The sequence below is a fragment of the Ceratotherium simum genome, chromosome 2 (assembly GCF_057802395.1).
Source record: "Ceratotherium simum simum isolate JZ-2026a chromosome 2, ASM5780239v1, whole genome shotgun sequence".
NCBI lineage: Eukaryota > Metazoa > Chordata > Mammalia > Perissodactyla > Rhinocerotidae > Ceratotherium > Ceratotherium simum.
Window position 1 is genome coordinate 10,000,001 of NC_141901.1, and position 14,178 is coordinate 10,014,178.

General features: G+C 42.2%; 1 protein-coding gene, 1 long non-coding RNA gene and 10 other non-coding genes across 23 annotated transcripts in view; 1 reads left to right on the forward strand and 11 right to left on the reverse strand.

Moving 5' to 3' along the window:
* Positions 1–4,391: 4,391 nt before the first annotated feature.
* LOC106801024 (uncharacterized) lies at positions 4,392–9,252 on the reverse strand. 9 transcript variants are annotated; one of them, XR_015554008.1, is made up of 11 exons: positions 9,235–9,252; positions 7,637–7,689; positions 7,414–7,446; positions 7,172–7,213; positions 6,807–6,838; positions 6,429–6,478; positions 5,883–6,142; positions 5,643–5,695; positions 4,871–4,901; positions 4,645–4,684; positions 4,392–4,463 (listed from the first exon to the last, which is right to left on the reverse strand). It is a non-coding gene; the product is annotated as an uncharacterized LOC106801024 (long non-coding RNA). The 9 variants fall into 9 exon arrangements; XR_015554005.1 differs by lacking the exon at positions 9,235–9,252 and adding an exon at positions 8,453–8,507; XR_015554004.1 differs by lacking the exon at positions 9,235–9,252 and adding an exon at positions 8,276–8,311.
* On the reverse strand, positions 4,531–4,607 carry LOC147917740 (small nucleolar RNA SNORD81). The gene has a single exon (XR_015549360.1). It is a non-coding gene; the product is annotated as a small nucleolar RNA SNORD81 (small nucleolar RNA).
* On the reverse strand, positions 4,754–4,832 carry LOC147917741 (small nucleolar RNA SNORD47). The gene has a single exon (XR_015549340.1). It is a non-coding gene; the product is annotated as a small nucleolar RNA SNORD47 (small nucleolar RNA).
* On the reverse strand, positions 5,517–5,598 carry LOC147917742 (small nucleolar RNA snR60/Z15/Z230/Z193/J17). The gene has a single exon (XR_015549372.1). It is a non-coding gene; the product is annotated as a small nucleolar RNA snR60/Z15/Z230/Z193/J17 (small nucleolar RNA).
* Positions 5,759–5,843, reverse strand: LOC147917743 (small nucleolar RNA SNORD79). The gene has a single exon (XR_015549322.1). It is a non-coding gene; the product is annotated as a small nucleolar RNA SNORD79 (small nucleolar RNA).
* Positions 6,217–6,281, reverse strand: LOC147917744 (small nucleolar RNA SNORD78). Its single transcript, XR_015549303.1, has one exon. It is a non-coding gene; the product is annotated as a small nucleolar RNA SNORD78 (small nucleolar RNA).
* On the reverse strand, positions 6,549–6,609 carry LOC147917745 (small nucleolar RNA SNORD44). The gene has a single exon (XR_015549371.1). It is a non-coding gene; the product is annotated as a small nucleolar RNA SNORD44 (small nucleolar RNA).
* Positions 6,929–6,996, reverse strand: LOC147917746 (small nucleolar RNA SNORD77). Its single transcript, XR_015549355.1, has one exon. It is a non-coding gene; the product is annotated as a small nucleolar RNA SNORD77 (small nucleolar RNA).
* On the reverse strand, positions 7,281–7,361 carry LOC147917747 (small nucleolar RNA SNORD24). Its single transcript, XR_015549357.1, has one exon. It is a non-coding gene; the product is annotated as a small nucleolar RNA SNORD24 (small nucleolar RNA).
* Positions 7,513–7,574, reverse strand: LOC147917748 (small nucleolar RNA SNORD75). Its single transcript, XR_015549302.1, has one exon. It is a non-coding gene; the product is annotated as a small nucleolar RNA SNORD75 (small nucleolar RNA).
* LOC147917749 (small nucleolar RNA SNORD74) lies at positions 7,975–8,054 on the reverse strand. Its single transcript, XR_015549370.1, has one exon. It is a non-coding gene; the product is annotated as a small nucleolar RNA SNORD74 (small nucleolar RNA).
* ZBTB37 (zinc finger and BTB domain containing 37) overlaps positions 8,666–14,178 on the forward strand; it is a 30,348-nt gene continuing 24,835 nt past the window's right edge. For 2 of the 4 annotated variants that reach the window (XR_015553996.1, XM_087438082.1), the window contains exons 1-3: positions 8,670–9,426; positions 10,531–11,487; positions 12,934–13,033. Coding sequence is in view for 3 of the 4 variants with exons in the window: in XM_087438082.1 (XP_087294208.1) it covers positions 10,565–11,487; positions 12,934–13,033 (1,023 nt within the window). In the remaining variant the exon portion in view is untranslated. Of the gene's footprint in view, positions 9,427–10,527; positions 11,488–12,933; positions 13,034–14,178 lie in introns of all 4 variants that reach the window. The other 2 variants (XM_087438092.1, XM_087438084.1) reach the window with 2 other exon arrangements.

The window sequence follows — 14,178 nt, forward strand, 5'->3', positions numbered from 1 at the left end:
TCCTTCTCCTGGTGTTCACCAGCATGAGCTCACGTCCAGGCCTTGGCCCTAGCTGTCCCCTGGCAGTATTCCTCTAGATAGTTGCATTGTTCCCTCCATAATATCCTGAAGTCTTTGCTCAAACACTACCTTTTCAGTGAAGATTTCCCTGACAACCACATTTGAAAGAGTGAGCCCTGCCTCTCACCAGCACCCTCTGCCCGCCTTTCCCTGCTTTATTTTTCCTCTGTAGCACTGACCACATTATCTGATATGCTATGTTTTACTTATTTATTTTGTCTCCCCCACTAGAATGTAAGCTCCAGGAGGGCAGGGGTTTTATTTTGTCTGCATTGTTCTCTGCAGTATCTATTCCCAGTATCTAAGACACTATATGGCACATAGTAGGTGCCCCATAAACATCTTTTTGGTGAATTATTAAATGGATAATTGACCAATATGTGCCAAGCTCTGGGTTAGGAGCTGGGGCAGGGGATGTTGGCATGAAGATCAATCAGTTGTGGTCCCCATCCTGGAGAAGCTTTTAGCCTGGTAGGGGAGACCAATACATAAACGGATCATATTGAGATGATGTGGTAAGTTGTTAGATTAAGCCAGGCAGAGAAGAGGCCCTGAGGACCAACCTAACCAATAGGGAAGGTCTCCTAAAGCAGGTACTCCCTCACATGTCAGCTGCTTGTTGCTGATGGTAGCTTAATTCATAGCAAGCATTGATCTATCTTTCAGTTTTTGTGTGTGTGTGTGTGAGGAAGACCAGCCCTGAGCTAACATTTGATGCCAATCCTCCTCTTTTTTGCTGAGGAAGATTGGCCCTGGGCTAACATCCGTTACTTCCTCTACTTTATATGGGGCGCCGCCACAGCATGGCTTGACAAGCGGTGCGTCCATGCCGCTCAGGATCCGAACCTGCAAACCCTGGGCCGCGGAAGCAGAGCACAAGCACTTAACCGCTGCACCACCAGGCCGGCCCCTTTCTTTGTTTTTAAGATGGCTTGGGATGAATAGGTCATTTAAAGAACAGTTAAACAAGAGTCCAGTCTCAGCTTTATCATCTGTACAGCACAGTACACCAACACTTTCCCTAGTTTTACGTCTGGAAGAGGAGGGAAGAAGGAAGCATACAATTTGTCATTTCTAAGCCCAGGGATTTTCAAGAGCATGAGGATCCCTTTAAAACACTTAAATGTACAGCTTTATAAAAGATGAAAAAAAGAAGTCAAACTATGTATCTTAAGAGCTGTGACATTTGAAGGGTAAACAAGCACTGGTTTTGAGTTATGAAACCCAGCTTTCCAGCTTGAGAACTTAAGTACATGGAAATCATTTCTTAATATGCTTGGCAGGACATGCAGTTAGTGAAACAGATCATGCACTAAACTAGAATTGCCGTTTGTTGACTCTGTGGTGGGGCTGGGGTCAACTAATGGGTTATTTCCATTTTCTTCCATGAAAATAATTTACCTGGGATCTCAGTAAATGGGTGTAATTTCCCAGGGGGCCAAATCAAATGAATGATATTGGAAGTATAAATCTGGGAATCAGTGATTTGAACTAAAGTTACCGGTGGTATAACAGCACGCTACACACTCCATTCTTCCACGCCACCCCCAGTGCATGAGCACTGTGTGACGGGTTATAGAATTACAAGTTCCTGGGATTGGTCAGCATCTCAGAGATTAACCGAGTAGTCCAACCTCCCCATTCAGTGCCAGAGTTTTAATGTCACATTAGGGTTTGTTTTTTTGTTGTTTTTAAATCACCCCAGTCCCACTTTTGGATAACATTGAGTTTGTGCTCCATAGAACCTCCAAGTTTTCCCCAATCTTCAGTCAAGCCAGCTTTCCCCCATTCTAAGTATGTCTTTCGGACTTTTCAGACCAAAAGACTTCAATATTCCTGCCTGTAGTGTCTCATCTAGTGGTTTTGGTCCTTTCTTCCAGTCCTCAAAGATAATTATTATTCACTGTATTAATTCTGTCCCTTAGGAATGAGATATGCTGCTGTATATTCTGACTCTGCCACTTACCACCTGTGTGGGCTCAGGTAACTTTCTTATCCTTTCTGAGCCTATTTATGCATAAAATGGAGGTTAATTCCAAACTTGCTATCATTAAAAGGATGAAATAGGGGCCGGCCCAGTGGCACAAGCAGTTAAGTGCGCGCACTCCGCTGCGGCGGCCTGGGGTTCACCAGTTTGGATCCTGGGCGTGCACCGACGCACCGCTTTTCAGGCCATGCTGTGGCGGCGTCCCACATAAAGTGGAGGAAGATGGGCATGGATGTTAGCCCAGGGCCAGTCTTCCTCAGCAAAAGGAGGATTGGCAGATGTTAGCTCAGGGCCGATCTTCCTCAAAAAAAAAAAAGGATGAACTAGAACACACACCTAGCATGTAGTAGGCATTCAAAAAATAGCTATTTTTCTTTCTTCATTCAAGTTTATTCAACAAGACAGGATTGCTTCTAGTATACTGAAGATGGCCCTTCAGATGTTTCAATAGTTATCTTTGTGGATAGTTTTCAATCAGCCATGAATTCACTTAACTGCAGTCATCCAGGCCGTGGACCTTCATGATAGAAGCTACTTCACTGCCTATTTTTGCTGAAATATATTTCTCCCATTTCAAAATCAGGGTATTTTTTCATCTTCAGTCTTGGCATCTGCTCAGTCTCCACAGGGTCTCAAAGATCATCTGTCTGCAATTATTTCAGTACTGAATCACAGGCTTGTTAATATTGCAACAAACCAGATCTTTAATAGAGTTGACATCCTAGTTGTGGAAAAATATGAATACTTAAGAGCAAGAAGTGGGAGTGGTATGAAGAATAAAGGGTAAGAGCTAGAGGGGGGCGGTGGTGGTTCTGTCTCAGAGCTGAGGGGAGACATTTGAGTAGGCACCAGGCACCAGGCACTGAAAGTAACATGGATATTGAACCTTTCCTGCAGGCAAACAGCAAGTATAAAAAGCCTGAACAAACTTCAAACAGTACGGATGTTAATGTGGCTAGAGCTAACAGAGCTTGAAACAGAATTATTCCCTCATACTCTGCATCAGAACTCACTTCTACCAACAGACTCTGATATTTGGAGAAAGGAATGGCCATTTTTTACCCACATTAAGATCTGCAATGGGCCGGCCCTGTGGCTTAGCGGTTAAGTGCACGCGCTCTGATGCTGGCGGCCCGGGTTCGGATCCCGGGGGCGACCCGAGGCACCGCTTCTCCGTTCAATGCGAGGCCGAGTCCCGCGTACAGCAACTAGAAGGATGTGAACCTATGACGTACAACTATCTACTGGGGCTTTGGGGGGAAAAAACTGAATAAATAAAATCTTTAAAAAAAAAAAAAAAAAGATCTGCAATACTCACAATTCTTAAGCTATCAAAAATATTTAAGTCCAAGGAGAAATAGCAACTCAAAGTTCCTACCCACTTCCAAGGGCTAAATTAGGAAGTGAGCTGCAATTTCTTTAGGAAGTACACTTTTGGATGTTGCCAGAAGCCAAAGAGCTAATGGTTCCTTCAGGAATTTAGTGAGCAGTTAACTGGCAACCCACTGGTTTACTAATCCCATTGTCTTCATTGACTTAACATAAGTGCATGCCCTCAGAATTTTATTTGCATAACTAGTACTCTTATTTTCTAAAAGACAAGGACATTGTTATAACCACAGTGGTATTTACACTTCATTTAAAATTTTGTCCCGTTTTTTCTAGGCTTTCTTTCCTTTTAATATGCTTCTTTTGGGAGAGATCACTTTTTGAGACCAGTCGCTTCCCTTACACCCACCAATTTTGGCATCTCCACACTTGCCAGAAACACATTACCATAGTACTTAGAGCAAATAGAGATCTTCCAATTCCAGCGTTCCTTCTACCACTCTAAGAGCTTATTCTTTGCAATTTTATCTGTATAAACTCATGTATTTTGATGGTTCAATTGCTCCAGTTTGGGACAGTAAGAGCACCACTGAGGTTCCTGTGTTAATATTTTCATTCTGTGGACACTTTCTTCCATAGCAAAGATGATCAAATTCATCTTTTGCTTTTCCAGCCTCAAGCTAGCACTCTTAGTTTTCAGGGGTGACTTCAGATACATAATTTACAGCAAAAATTGACCAAGTCACTTCAAATTCAGCCCCTCAATTTCTGCAAAATATATAGCCCATCCTTCAAGATCATGTTACTATTTCAACAGATGTAAGTATCATATTTTAAATACAAGGGCTAGTTTATTCCTCAGCACAAACTGCACTTTTAAGCCTAAGACATCCTGTAAAATACACACAAAAATGTTGACTATAATGTTCAACTAATGCCTTAGGGTCTTAATCACCGAGATGTTCTATTTTCCTTCCTTCATTCCATTAAATTGAAATAAGCACACTTGATCAGATATTTTATATAAAAATTTATTAAAATTGAAAGTTGTTTTAATCTTCTATCCCATAAGCATCCATCCAGCTGCCTGCAAAAACAAAGAAGCCATTTTAGTCATGTTTCCATATTTCAATTCTAATTCTATCTGAAGTACACAGAATATCAGATCTTTTATCATCATCAAGTAATCAGTGAGAGAGTTCAAGTTGGGGTGAGATCATCATGTATTCTGTAGTTAAGACAACAGCACTAATATTTTTAAGACTCACCTTTCAACTGGTAAGCTGCATAACTGCTGTCATAAATGCCCTAAAAGATTACATGTTACTCATGGTAAAAAAAAAACAAAATACAAAACTTGTTACTTGTTAGTCAAGTAACCTCAGAATCAAAAATGGAACGGTTTTATAAGTGATATCATTCTATTTCATTTGGCAGAATCATTACATCACAGGTTACATTCTAACTTATCATATATACCAAAGAGTGATTTACCTTAAAATCTTCAGAGTAACAGAAGGTCTGCCTATTTAAAGAGGGAAAAAAAGCCATTCATTTAAACACTGCCTACTTAATTCCCCCCATTTTTAACTTTTTGGAAAATAACATTCAGGGCAGTGAACCTGTTCTGTACAGTACAACAGTGGACACATGGCATTATACATTTGTCCAAACCCAGATAATGTACAACCAGGAGGGAACCCTAATATAAACTATAGACTTTGGGTGATAATGACATCTCAACGTAGGTTCATTGATTGGCACAAAAATCCCACTGTGGTGCTGGATGTTGATAGTGAGGCTGTGTGTGAAGAGGGGGTATATGGGAACTCTACTTTCTGCTCAATTTTGCTGTGACTCTAAACTGCTCTAAAACATGTTTATTAATCAAAAAAAAAAAATTACAAACAGCTAAATAACTCATTCTGGCATAATCTACAGATTAATGTATGTGCCATAAAAATTTCCTCACAAAAATATGCTAAACCTGTGCATCTCTAAATCTGAATTCTTAATCCTGAAATTAAAACAGCACAGAACATTTGTATGAGCCATTCAGTTGTCCAAACCTCCAAACATTTTCTGTGGGACAATAAATAGCTAATTTCCCTTTTCAAGGGTATTATAGGATTGTTGCAGCCAGATACATCAGATAGGAGCGAAAGACTTGACATTGCTCATCACCATGAGTCTGCTGAACTATGTTATCATCATTGTATCGGCTTTAAACCACTCCACGTAAGACCCAAACTTGGGACTACTATACCTTTGCTTAAAACTCCTTGTTCCATGACTTGTAGACAACCCAACTCTTCACACCTGCAGAAATTTAGTCCAGTTTAGTAATAGGTAGTAATAGCTACCTTTCTAAAACTTTCCAGGTACTGTTTCAGTTTTTAAAAATTAATCTTCATTCTTTTTCAGAGAGATTCCCATCTGTTATTTTCAAAAATCATCACTAACAGCATCTTGCTTAGTAACCATGTAAGATTAACAGAATACATACCTTTACATAAAAGGTGTCCAACATCTGTACCTAAAAAAGAAGTAATTCTTTAGATATACTTCATAATAGCTGAATATTAAAGCCTGTTTACTTCTCACAACTGTCCAGTGGCTTTGCAACACAGAAACATTAAGACAGCCAACAATTACTAAGACCAGCACATTTCAGAAACAATATAAACCTGAGTGCCGGGAGCCAAACAACCGTTTACATCTTACCCCAAACAAGCCATCCATGGATAAAAAGCATGTATGCAGCAGCTAGAAGAGAAACGAGATCTTTCATTAAAATGCTAAATATCATTAAATTTTTCTCATGATTATTTGTCACAGGGTTCTTCAGTGTTAAATTTGTCTACATGCTCATTTCAGGTCAGACATTTGATCAACATCATTACAAAAACCCCATTCAGAGCATGCTCAACATGCATTCACTAAACATAGGAGGTAAGTCATAATTAGTAGCTTGGTAGCTAAGCATTCCAACTTGATCAGCGTTCTCACTAACACTTAAGCCTACTAAAATGTTTTCAACATTAACACTTACCAAAAAAAAAATAAAGCCTCCATCCAGACATGTCAAAGACTCAAGTCCACCTAAAAAATAAAAGTGGTTTTATAATAGCCAAACATAAATTTTCTCCCCACAAATCTGAAAAATGCCTGAAATCAGGTAGAGCTAATTAAGACCTTCATGTTCAGTCAGTATTTGCTTATCATCATACAGGCTGCTTTTACAAATTATGACAGCACCTTAAGAACAGTAACAGGACAAAGACCCGGCATTTCTTTAATGCCTTTAAGCACACCGTTCAAGCGCTTCATGGTATGAGTGTTTCCTGTGCATTAGAAGGCAACACTCAAGAGCCACTTTGTGTCACTTTGCCCTGTTACCGATGTTTAGTTTGATTATAATTTTACTTACCACTTTAACTTCCAGCTAATTCTGTTTAATGTCTGCAAAAAAAAGAAAAAGCTAGTATTAGTAGTAGTACTCTGCACCTACGCTATTAACAGCAAATCAGTTTTACTATAAAAATCCCAGCCAGATACATCAGACAAATGGTTTATCTCTTCACGATTCCATCTGCTGAACTATGCAACCATCATAGTATCTGTTTCTTCAGGTTTCCCTCAGCATTACATATAAAATATGGAGTGCAGAAGTTCAGATTTGAAAAAGGGAGGAAAACCCTAATGCAAGCATCAGCACTCATCTGGCCATCTGTAATCTCTTAAAAAAGAACTGCAAAGTACCGGGTAAATAGGAACTATAGAAGAGCTTCTCACCTGCCTGCCCATGGCTAGTGTGTGAAGCTTGTGCTTTAGGACCTGGGAAGAAAACAGCTTCATGTGAATTCAGGTGCAATCTCAGTGTTCTCCAAATCACCATTCTGTGTGCCTCAGTTAGGATAACGGTGGTTTAATTCTCGTCATTCTTACAGTCAAGAGTAGCAAATAAAATGTCATCATTGTGGCACATTCAGGACTTTCACTTAACTTCCCTTTGTGGGGGAATTCAAGTAACTTACCCCAGCAGGTGTTGTCATCCCTTTGGCACAGACCTAGAAAACAATTATCTAATGAAACATGCTGTTAGCCATGTTCAACATTAATGTCTTAAGTATTTAAGCCTCAGAAGACAGTTTTTCAGAAATCCCTTCTGTCCACTACTCTTAAACCATCACCGGCTTAACATAAAGACCACCTCTAAGCAGATTTCATTCTTCCCACTGTTATTTATGCGTTTCTTACCTGTCCATCAAACGCCATCAAAAGCCACATTGTATTCGTGCCTCGCACCATTCCTAGGTTAAACATTAGAGACACCTTTATTCTCATTGTGTCGTTTTTGTATTATATATGCAAGTAGTTTATACCACCCATAATGTCATGACTGTAAAAGGTGCACTTAACATGTTGTCATAAAAGAGCACTGCACAAAGGTAAGGTTAAGAACCACTGACAGCAATGATGGTGCGCTGCGGAATGCAGTTATTTAGAGAACCACGTGGTCTCCCCCATCCACCGGCCTTCCTGAGAGCAAGCGGCCCAAATCATTAAGCTAAAGGCCCACTCGGGTGACTCGGCATGCACTGCCATCAGAGCCGTTGGCATTCATCAACGGTCTCAGATGTCCCTACCAACACAGGCTTCATCAGAGGCAGGGCACGCGAGCCGAGGTTTTTCCGCATTTCCGCCCCAACCACCCCAGCAGAGTTTAGGTCGCACCACCACCCAACCCGCAATCCTACGCCATCTTCGTCTGTGAGCCCTGCCAAGGCTTGCGACTAGCCCACAAATGCCACCCAGTTTAAGGTGCCTTGACAGCCAAGGGCTGGAAGCCTCGAACCAAGAACCCATTTAGCAACCACAAAATGAACACGCACATACCAACCGCCAACTCCCAGCCTCAAAAGACCGAGATGGCGTCCAGGCTCCTGTATATAAAGACTCTTTTCCACTACGTCATGACGCACTCCCCCTGCTGGCGTCTGCTTCAGCTCCGCCCCCTCCCCCAGCCACACCTCCTTCCCGGCTTCTAAGCCCGCCCCTGGGCCCCGCCCTCACCTCGCCATTGTGGGCGGGGACACGATCACCCGCGTGACGCAGGGCTCCCGCCCTCCTACGGACGAAGAAGGAAAAGAAGAGAGGGGAGGGGGCGCGAGGGACGGAAAGCGCTGGGGGCGGGGGGGGGGGAAGGGGGGCGGTGTAAGGGTGAGCGATTTCCTTCCGGCACGTCGCCCGCTCCGGGGGAGGGAGTGGGGGGTTTCACTTCCGGGACGGTGTTCCGGCCCATTCCGGCCCATTTCCACCCCCGGAGGTAGGTGCTGCTCCTTGACTGGGCTTGGGCCCCGCACGCCGGTCCCGCTGCCCTTCACCGGGGCCGCCTTGCTGGGTCTCCGCCGCAGCCTGCTCGTAGGGCGCTCAGCCACATCCCTTCAGACCCCCTCAAGGCACCCGGAGACCTTCCACCCCCTTGGCCCCGGGCCGGGCTCAGCTGCCGGACCCGCCCCCTCGCCGGGCCCCTCCCTCAGGACCCCGGGATGGGCGGCCCCCTCCCCCACCGCAGCCCGGACACACCCAGATACACACACCCACCTCTGGGCAGCTCCCCGCCCGCCTACGTCTACCGCCTAGACCCGGTCCCGGGGCGCCGCCCCCTTCCCGGTCCTTTACCCTCACCTGACTGCTCGCTCCCCGGCCCCATGCCTTGCTCCCCGCGCCTCGGTGACATCTCCCCCCTCAGCCAGTGCCCCGCTCCCCACGCTCCCTAACGCGGACGAAAGCCGCTCAAGTACCGGAGTGGCCAACCCCATGCCGTTCCCGATTCTCCCTCTTACAGCTCTCACCCTTCCAGTGCCGACGGTAGAGAAAGACCTTACTCCAGGGGCTTCCTCCTCACTGGGGAATTGCCGGAAGGAGCAAACAAAAAAGGCGCTGGTGTAGGCTCCAAAATAAACACATCTGAATTCATGATGGCATCGACAGAGGCTCTTATTGGATTAAAAGTTTCAAAACAAACAAAAACGCTTTGGAAAAAGGTCAGATTGGCTAAAGTTGTTCTTGAAAGCAGTGTATACACTTCCCTATTTACTGATGAGTGTGTGGTAAATTCATGGCAATACTGTGAGCTTGTCAGGATAAGTTCCTGAAGTTGCAGGTCCTTATAAGTTTATAGATAAGTGGAAACACACTGGACTCGAGTCAATGTCTTCCTATTGGGGTTTATACAGACTGTACTTGCAACCACTGAAGACTGTCAGATGCAGGTATAGGCTTAGTGTTTTAGCTAGTTTTTAAAAATCTTTTAATGTAAAAACATTGGCCATGTTTGGTAAATGCTCAACTTCTTAGCAGCTTTGGGGAACTAAATTTCAGAATCAAAGTATCACCACCACCCTGCAATTCCCAACTTTGAATTTAGATAGAGGCAGTTGTACCTACCCTTTCCAAATTCTGAGTGAACTTCTTCTGGTTCTCTGCATCTTGATTAATTCCTGACACAGCTGTGGCATTTTTCCTAACCTGTAGTTTGCCTCCGACTTCTGAACCCAAAGCCCTTCTGGGGGGCCTCTGACTCTTAAGCTTAGAAATATTGGCTTACATTCATGTGTCATGTGGGATATTAGTCACTTTATAAAATAATAAACATAACTTATGCAGCAGGTAGTAAAATATTAAGAGCAATATCTAATCAACCCACCAGAATATAATTACATTTATTCAAAAAGCTTCTTTCTTTTCTCCTCCAAAGAGTAGTTGTCACAGGATGTTATATTCAGTGTGCAAATACCTTATGATTAACATTTAAAAAAACTGTCACAACCGCTTTTTTCCCCTCTATTCTGTTGACCTTCTGTTTTGATGTTGCATAGCTTATTAGTAAGGAAAGTATGGGCATAGCTTGAATTTTTAGAAGTCTAACAATCACTTTTCGGTTAACTTGAACAGTGTCTCGCTGTGAAACCTAAACTGAAAAACCTGTTGGTACTTTTGTCCCACATCTAAACATAAGGAAGATATCTCTTTTTGCTTGGAGATTTTGAAATTTTACCGAATAATATTTTTAAATATGTTTGAATTAGAAAGCATGAGGGGAGTGAAATTATAATTATTAATGGGAATATGGTTTCCTCTTTCAGCAGGGTTGAATGCCTGCCTACAGCCTCAGGCACAACCATGGAGAAAGGAGGGAACATACAACTGGAGATCCCGGACTTCAGCAACTCTGTCCTGAGCCATCTAAACCAGCTGCGCATGCAGGGCCGTCTCTGTGATATCGTGGTCAATGTGCAAGGACAAGCTTTTCGGGCTCACAAAGTGGTACTAGCTGCCAGCTCCCCCTATTTCCGAGATCACATGTCCTTGAATGAGATGAGTACTGTCTCCATTTCAGTCATCAAGAACCCTACTGTTTTTGAACAGCTCCTTTCTTTCTGTTATACAGGGCGGATATGCCTGCAACTGGCAGATATCATCAGCTACCTGACAGCTGCCAGTTTTCTGCAGATGCAGCATATTATAGACAAATGTACACAGATCCTGGAGGGCATTCATTTCAAAATTAACGTGGCTGAGGTTGAAGCAGAATTAAGTCAAACGAGGACAAAGCATCCAGAGAGACCTCCAGAGTCTCACAGGGTCACACCAAATCTAAACCGCTCCCTTAGTCCACGACATAATACGCCAAAGGGAAACCGGCGAGGTCAGGTTAGTGCTGTGCTGGATATCAGGGAGCTCAGTCCTCCTGAGGAGTCCACCAGCCCTCAGATAATTGAACAGAGTTCTGATGTCGAGAGCCGGGAGCCCATTCTTCGGATCAACCGAGCAGGACAGTGGTACGTGGAGACAGGAGTAGCAGACCGAGGGGCCCGGAGTGACGATGAAGTGAGGGTTCTTGGAGCAGTACACATCAAAACTGAAAATCTGGAGGAGTGGCTTGGGCCTGAGAATCAGCCTTCTGGAGAAGATGGGAGTAGTGCAGAGGAAGTCACAGCCATGGTGATTGACACCACCGGCCATGGTTCTGTAGGACAGGAAAATTACACTTTAGGATCTTCAGGAGCCAAGGTGGCTCGGCCAACAAGCAGTGAAATTGACAGGTAAGTTTAGTTTTGTTTGCCCATCTCTAACAGCTGTTGTGCAACCGTCACTAAAGCGGGCCCTCTGTGTGGTACAGAGAGCATCTTCCTTACTTGATGTTCTTAGCCAAAGTAAGTTGATGTTGGGGAAACTAGAGGTGTGCCAAAAGACTTGCATTCTTATTTTTTTAAAGCAGGAAGCTCCTAGTCCTGAAGTGTTCACAGTGTTGTGAGAACTATGGTAAAGTTAGACACTTCCATGAATCAGGATAGCATCTGCAGCCACACTAGGATCAGTAATTGCCAGGGCTTCCTCGGAATTCCAGGCAGGGAGCTGATCATCAGCTGGGAGCCTGGCAGCATTGCCCTTCCTTGGTATGTTATCACACAGGTAGGTGGCCCCGGGGATCCTCACTTTCTTTTGTAGCACTGCTTACTTTTCTTTGCCCCAGCCTACGAAATTAGACAAAGTATGGTACCAGCAGTGATTGTTCTTTTTAAATGAGTGTAATCACTGTAATTCCAAGGAAAAGCTTTTTGGATGTTTTTATTCCTTTTTTCACTTGTCATTTGATGATAGCTTACCAGTTTTCTTTCATTGATGACTGCTGCTACCACAAGCCTGAGAGTCTCTTTTTTCCACCGGTGCTACTATGCCCTATGCCTCACTTTTCTCTTTCTAATACATTGCAGTTAAAACATTTCTTTTTGATGGAAATAACAATAGTTTTAATCTAAGTAAACTGAAAGAGAGAATATTACCAACTTAGATTGGTAATATTTGTTCTTTTCCTCTCTTAAAAATATATTAAAATTGACTGCATAAGCGATGAAAACTAAAGAAGCTATTACTCTGGTTCACACCTGGTCTTGACAGATATATGTGTTACAGAAATTGAGAGAGTATATACTGTATCCACTTCAAGTGATCTTGATTTTTTTCCTTCTTGTGTCCTTAATAGTTAAAATATTCTTGAGCACAATACTTATTGTCTCCCTGTTAGAACTGTTGTCCCCCTATGTTAGAACTGTATCAGAATAGCTTAAATGCAAAGATTTTTAATTTCCATGATCTGTATCAACAGTCTGAAATATGTAACAAGTTATCATGGGGCTAGGAAGAACCAAAACCCTAACAGTTACATAAAAGAAACAAAATTATAGATCCAGTTTAATTTATTTTTTTACGGTCTCCCAGTACTTACATAAGGATAGAAGGTTTTATTTTGTCTTAGGTTCACCAGGTTGTATGATCTATCTGCAATGTTATTTTTTATTTCTTAAATTTACTAGGGCAAACCTTTGTTATTTCAAATCAGATCCTGTATTGATTCTGTGAAAGTATGTCTTAAGTAATCTGTTGTTCAGTTTGTTCCCCCTTCCTCAGCCGTGGGATAAAGAGGGTAGACATGACCATTTTTTTAAGTTCCTTTTCTATTAGTCCCCTTTTCGTTCCTCTTCCGGCAGATTTAGCCCCTCCGGCAGTGTTGTTCCCTTGACGGAGAGACACAGAGCCAGAAGTGAGTCTCCTGGGAGAACAGATGAACCTAAGCAGCCCAGCTCCCAGGTATGTAGTTGTGGGTTTAGGATTGCTGCAGGGGTTGAAGCAGTTGCCACTGTGTGTGAGCAGAACGTAAGGAATAAGATGGGACAGGTGAAGATGCAGGAGAGGTGACAGTGGTCCTGTTAAATAAACACTTGATTTGATTACTTTCTTTATTCTTGCTTGTGAGCATGCAGGAAATACACTTTTGGTATCAGCAGAGTTTGGGAAGTAGAAAAAATACGATTGGGGAACTCTTTCCTGATTATAGAAACCAATCTATAGTCCTGAGAGTAGTGGAACTAACCCCTGAAAACTAATAGCTCCTAGTCTGTCTGCCCTAACTAGCCCAGTCCTCTTTGACCTCTCCTTCTTAAATCACTGTAGCGTTTATAGATGGATGACCTCCGATGGAGAAAGTCTGATTTTGTACATGTGTGGGTATATATTACTACATAGTTACTAATTTATATAGTATTATATATCTGTAAACAAATTGCTTATGCATTTTTGTGTGTTTACTTTTTTGTATGCTTGTATCTTTTCATTTATTTTCTTCCTAAATCTTTTGCTAGACAAAAATGTTCTAAAAATTATAGGAATGATGTCTTCTATTTTCTTTGCAACTCTCCTTAGCAAGTATTATAAGTAATTGGTTGATATTTTTGTTTTTTTTTCCTCACAGGTCTCTATCATTGATTTTTAAACAGATGGTGAACTCACCAAGTAGAACACAATAAGTGTAAACACTTTTGCCTTTTAAAAGGAAACACTGGTGGATTAAGATTACATAGCTAATTATTTTTAGCTTCTGCATTATACTGATAGTATTTTAATTTTTATCTAAACCATTGGATGTTTATTGTGTACATAGTATAGTGACAGCAGCAAGACATTGTTACAAACTGTATTTACTTGCATATTATCATGCCGGCTTTTCAGTACCAGAAAAGAAATTGTAATTGTTACAAGAGAATTTTTTATTTTTAATAAAGTGTTAGAGAAAATGTTAGGAGCTTGGAGGAAAAGTGAGTTTGCTCATATAATTAGGGCCCTTTTTCTCCTCATTTCTCAAATAGGATGTGATGACTATGTGAAGGTGACTATTGTGCAAGTAAATACGGCAGTGAGACAGACCTTACAACTTAATAAGAGGATAAGACAAACTA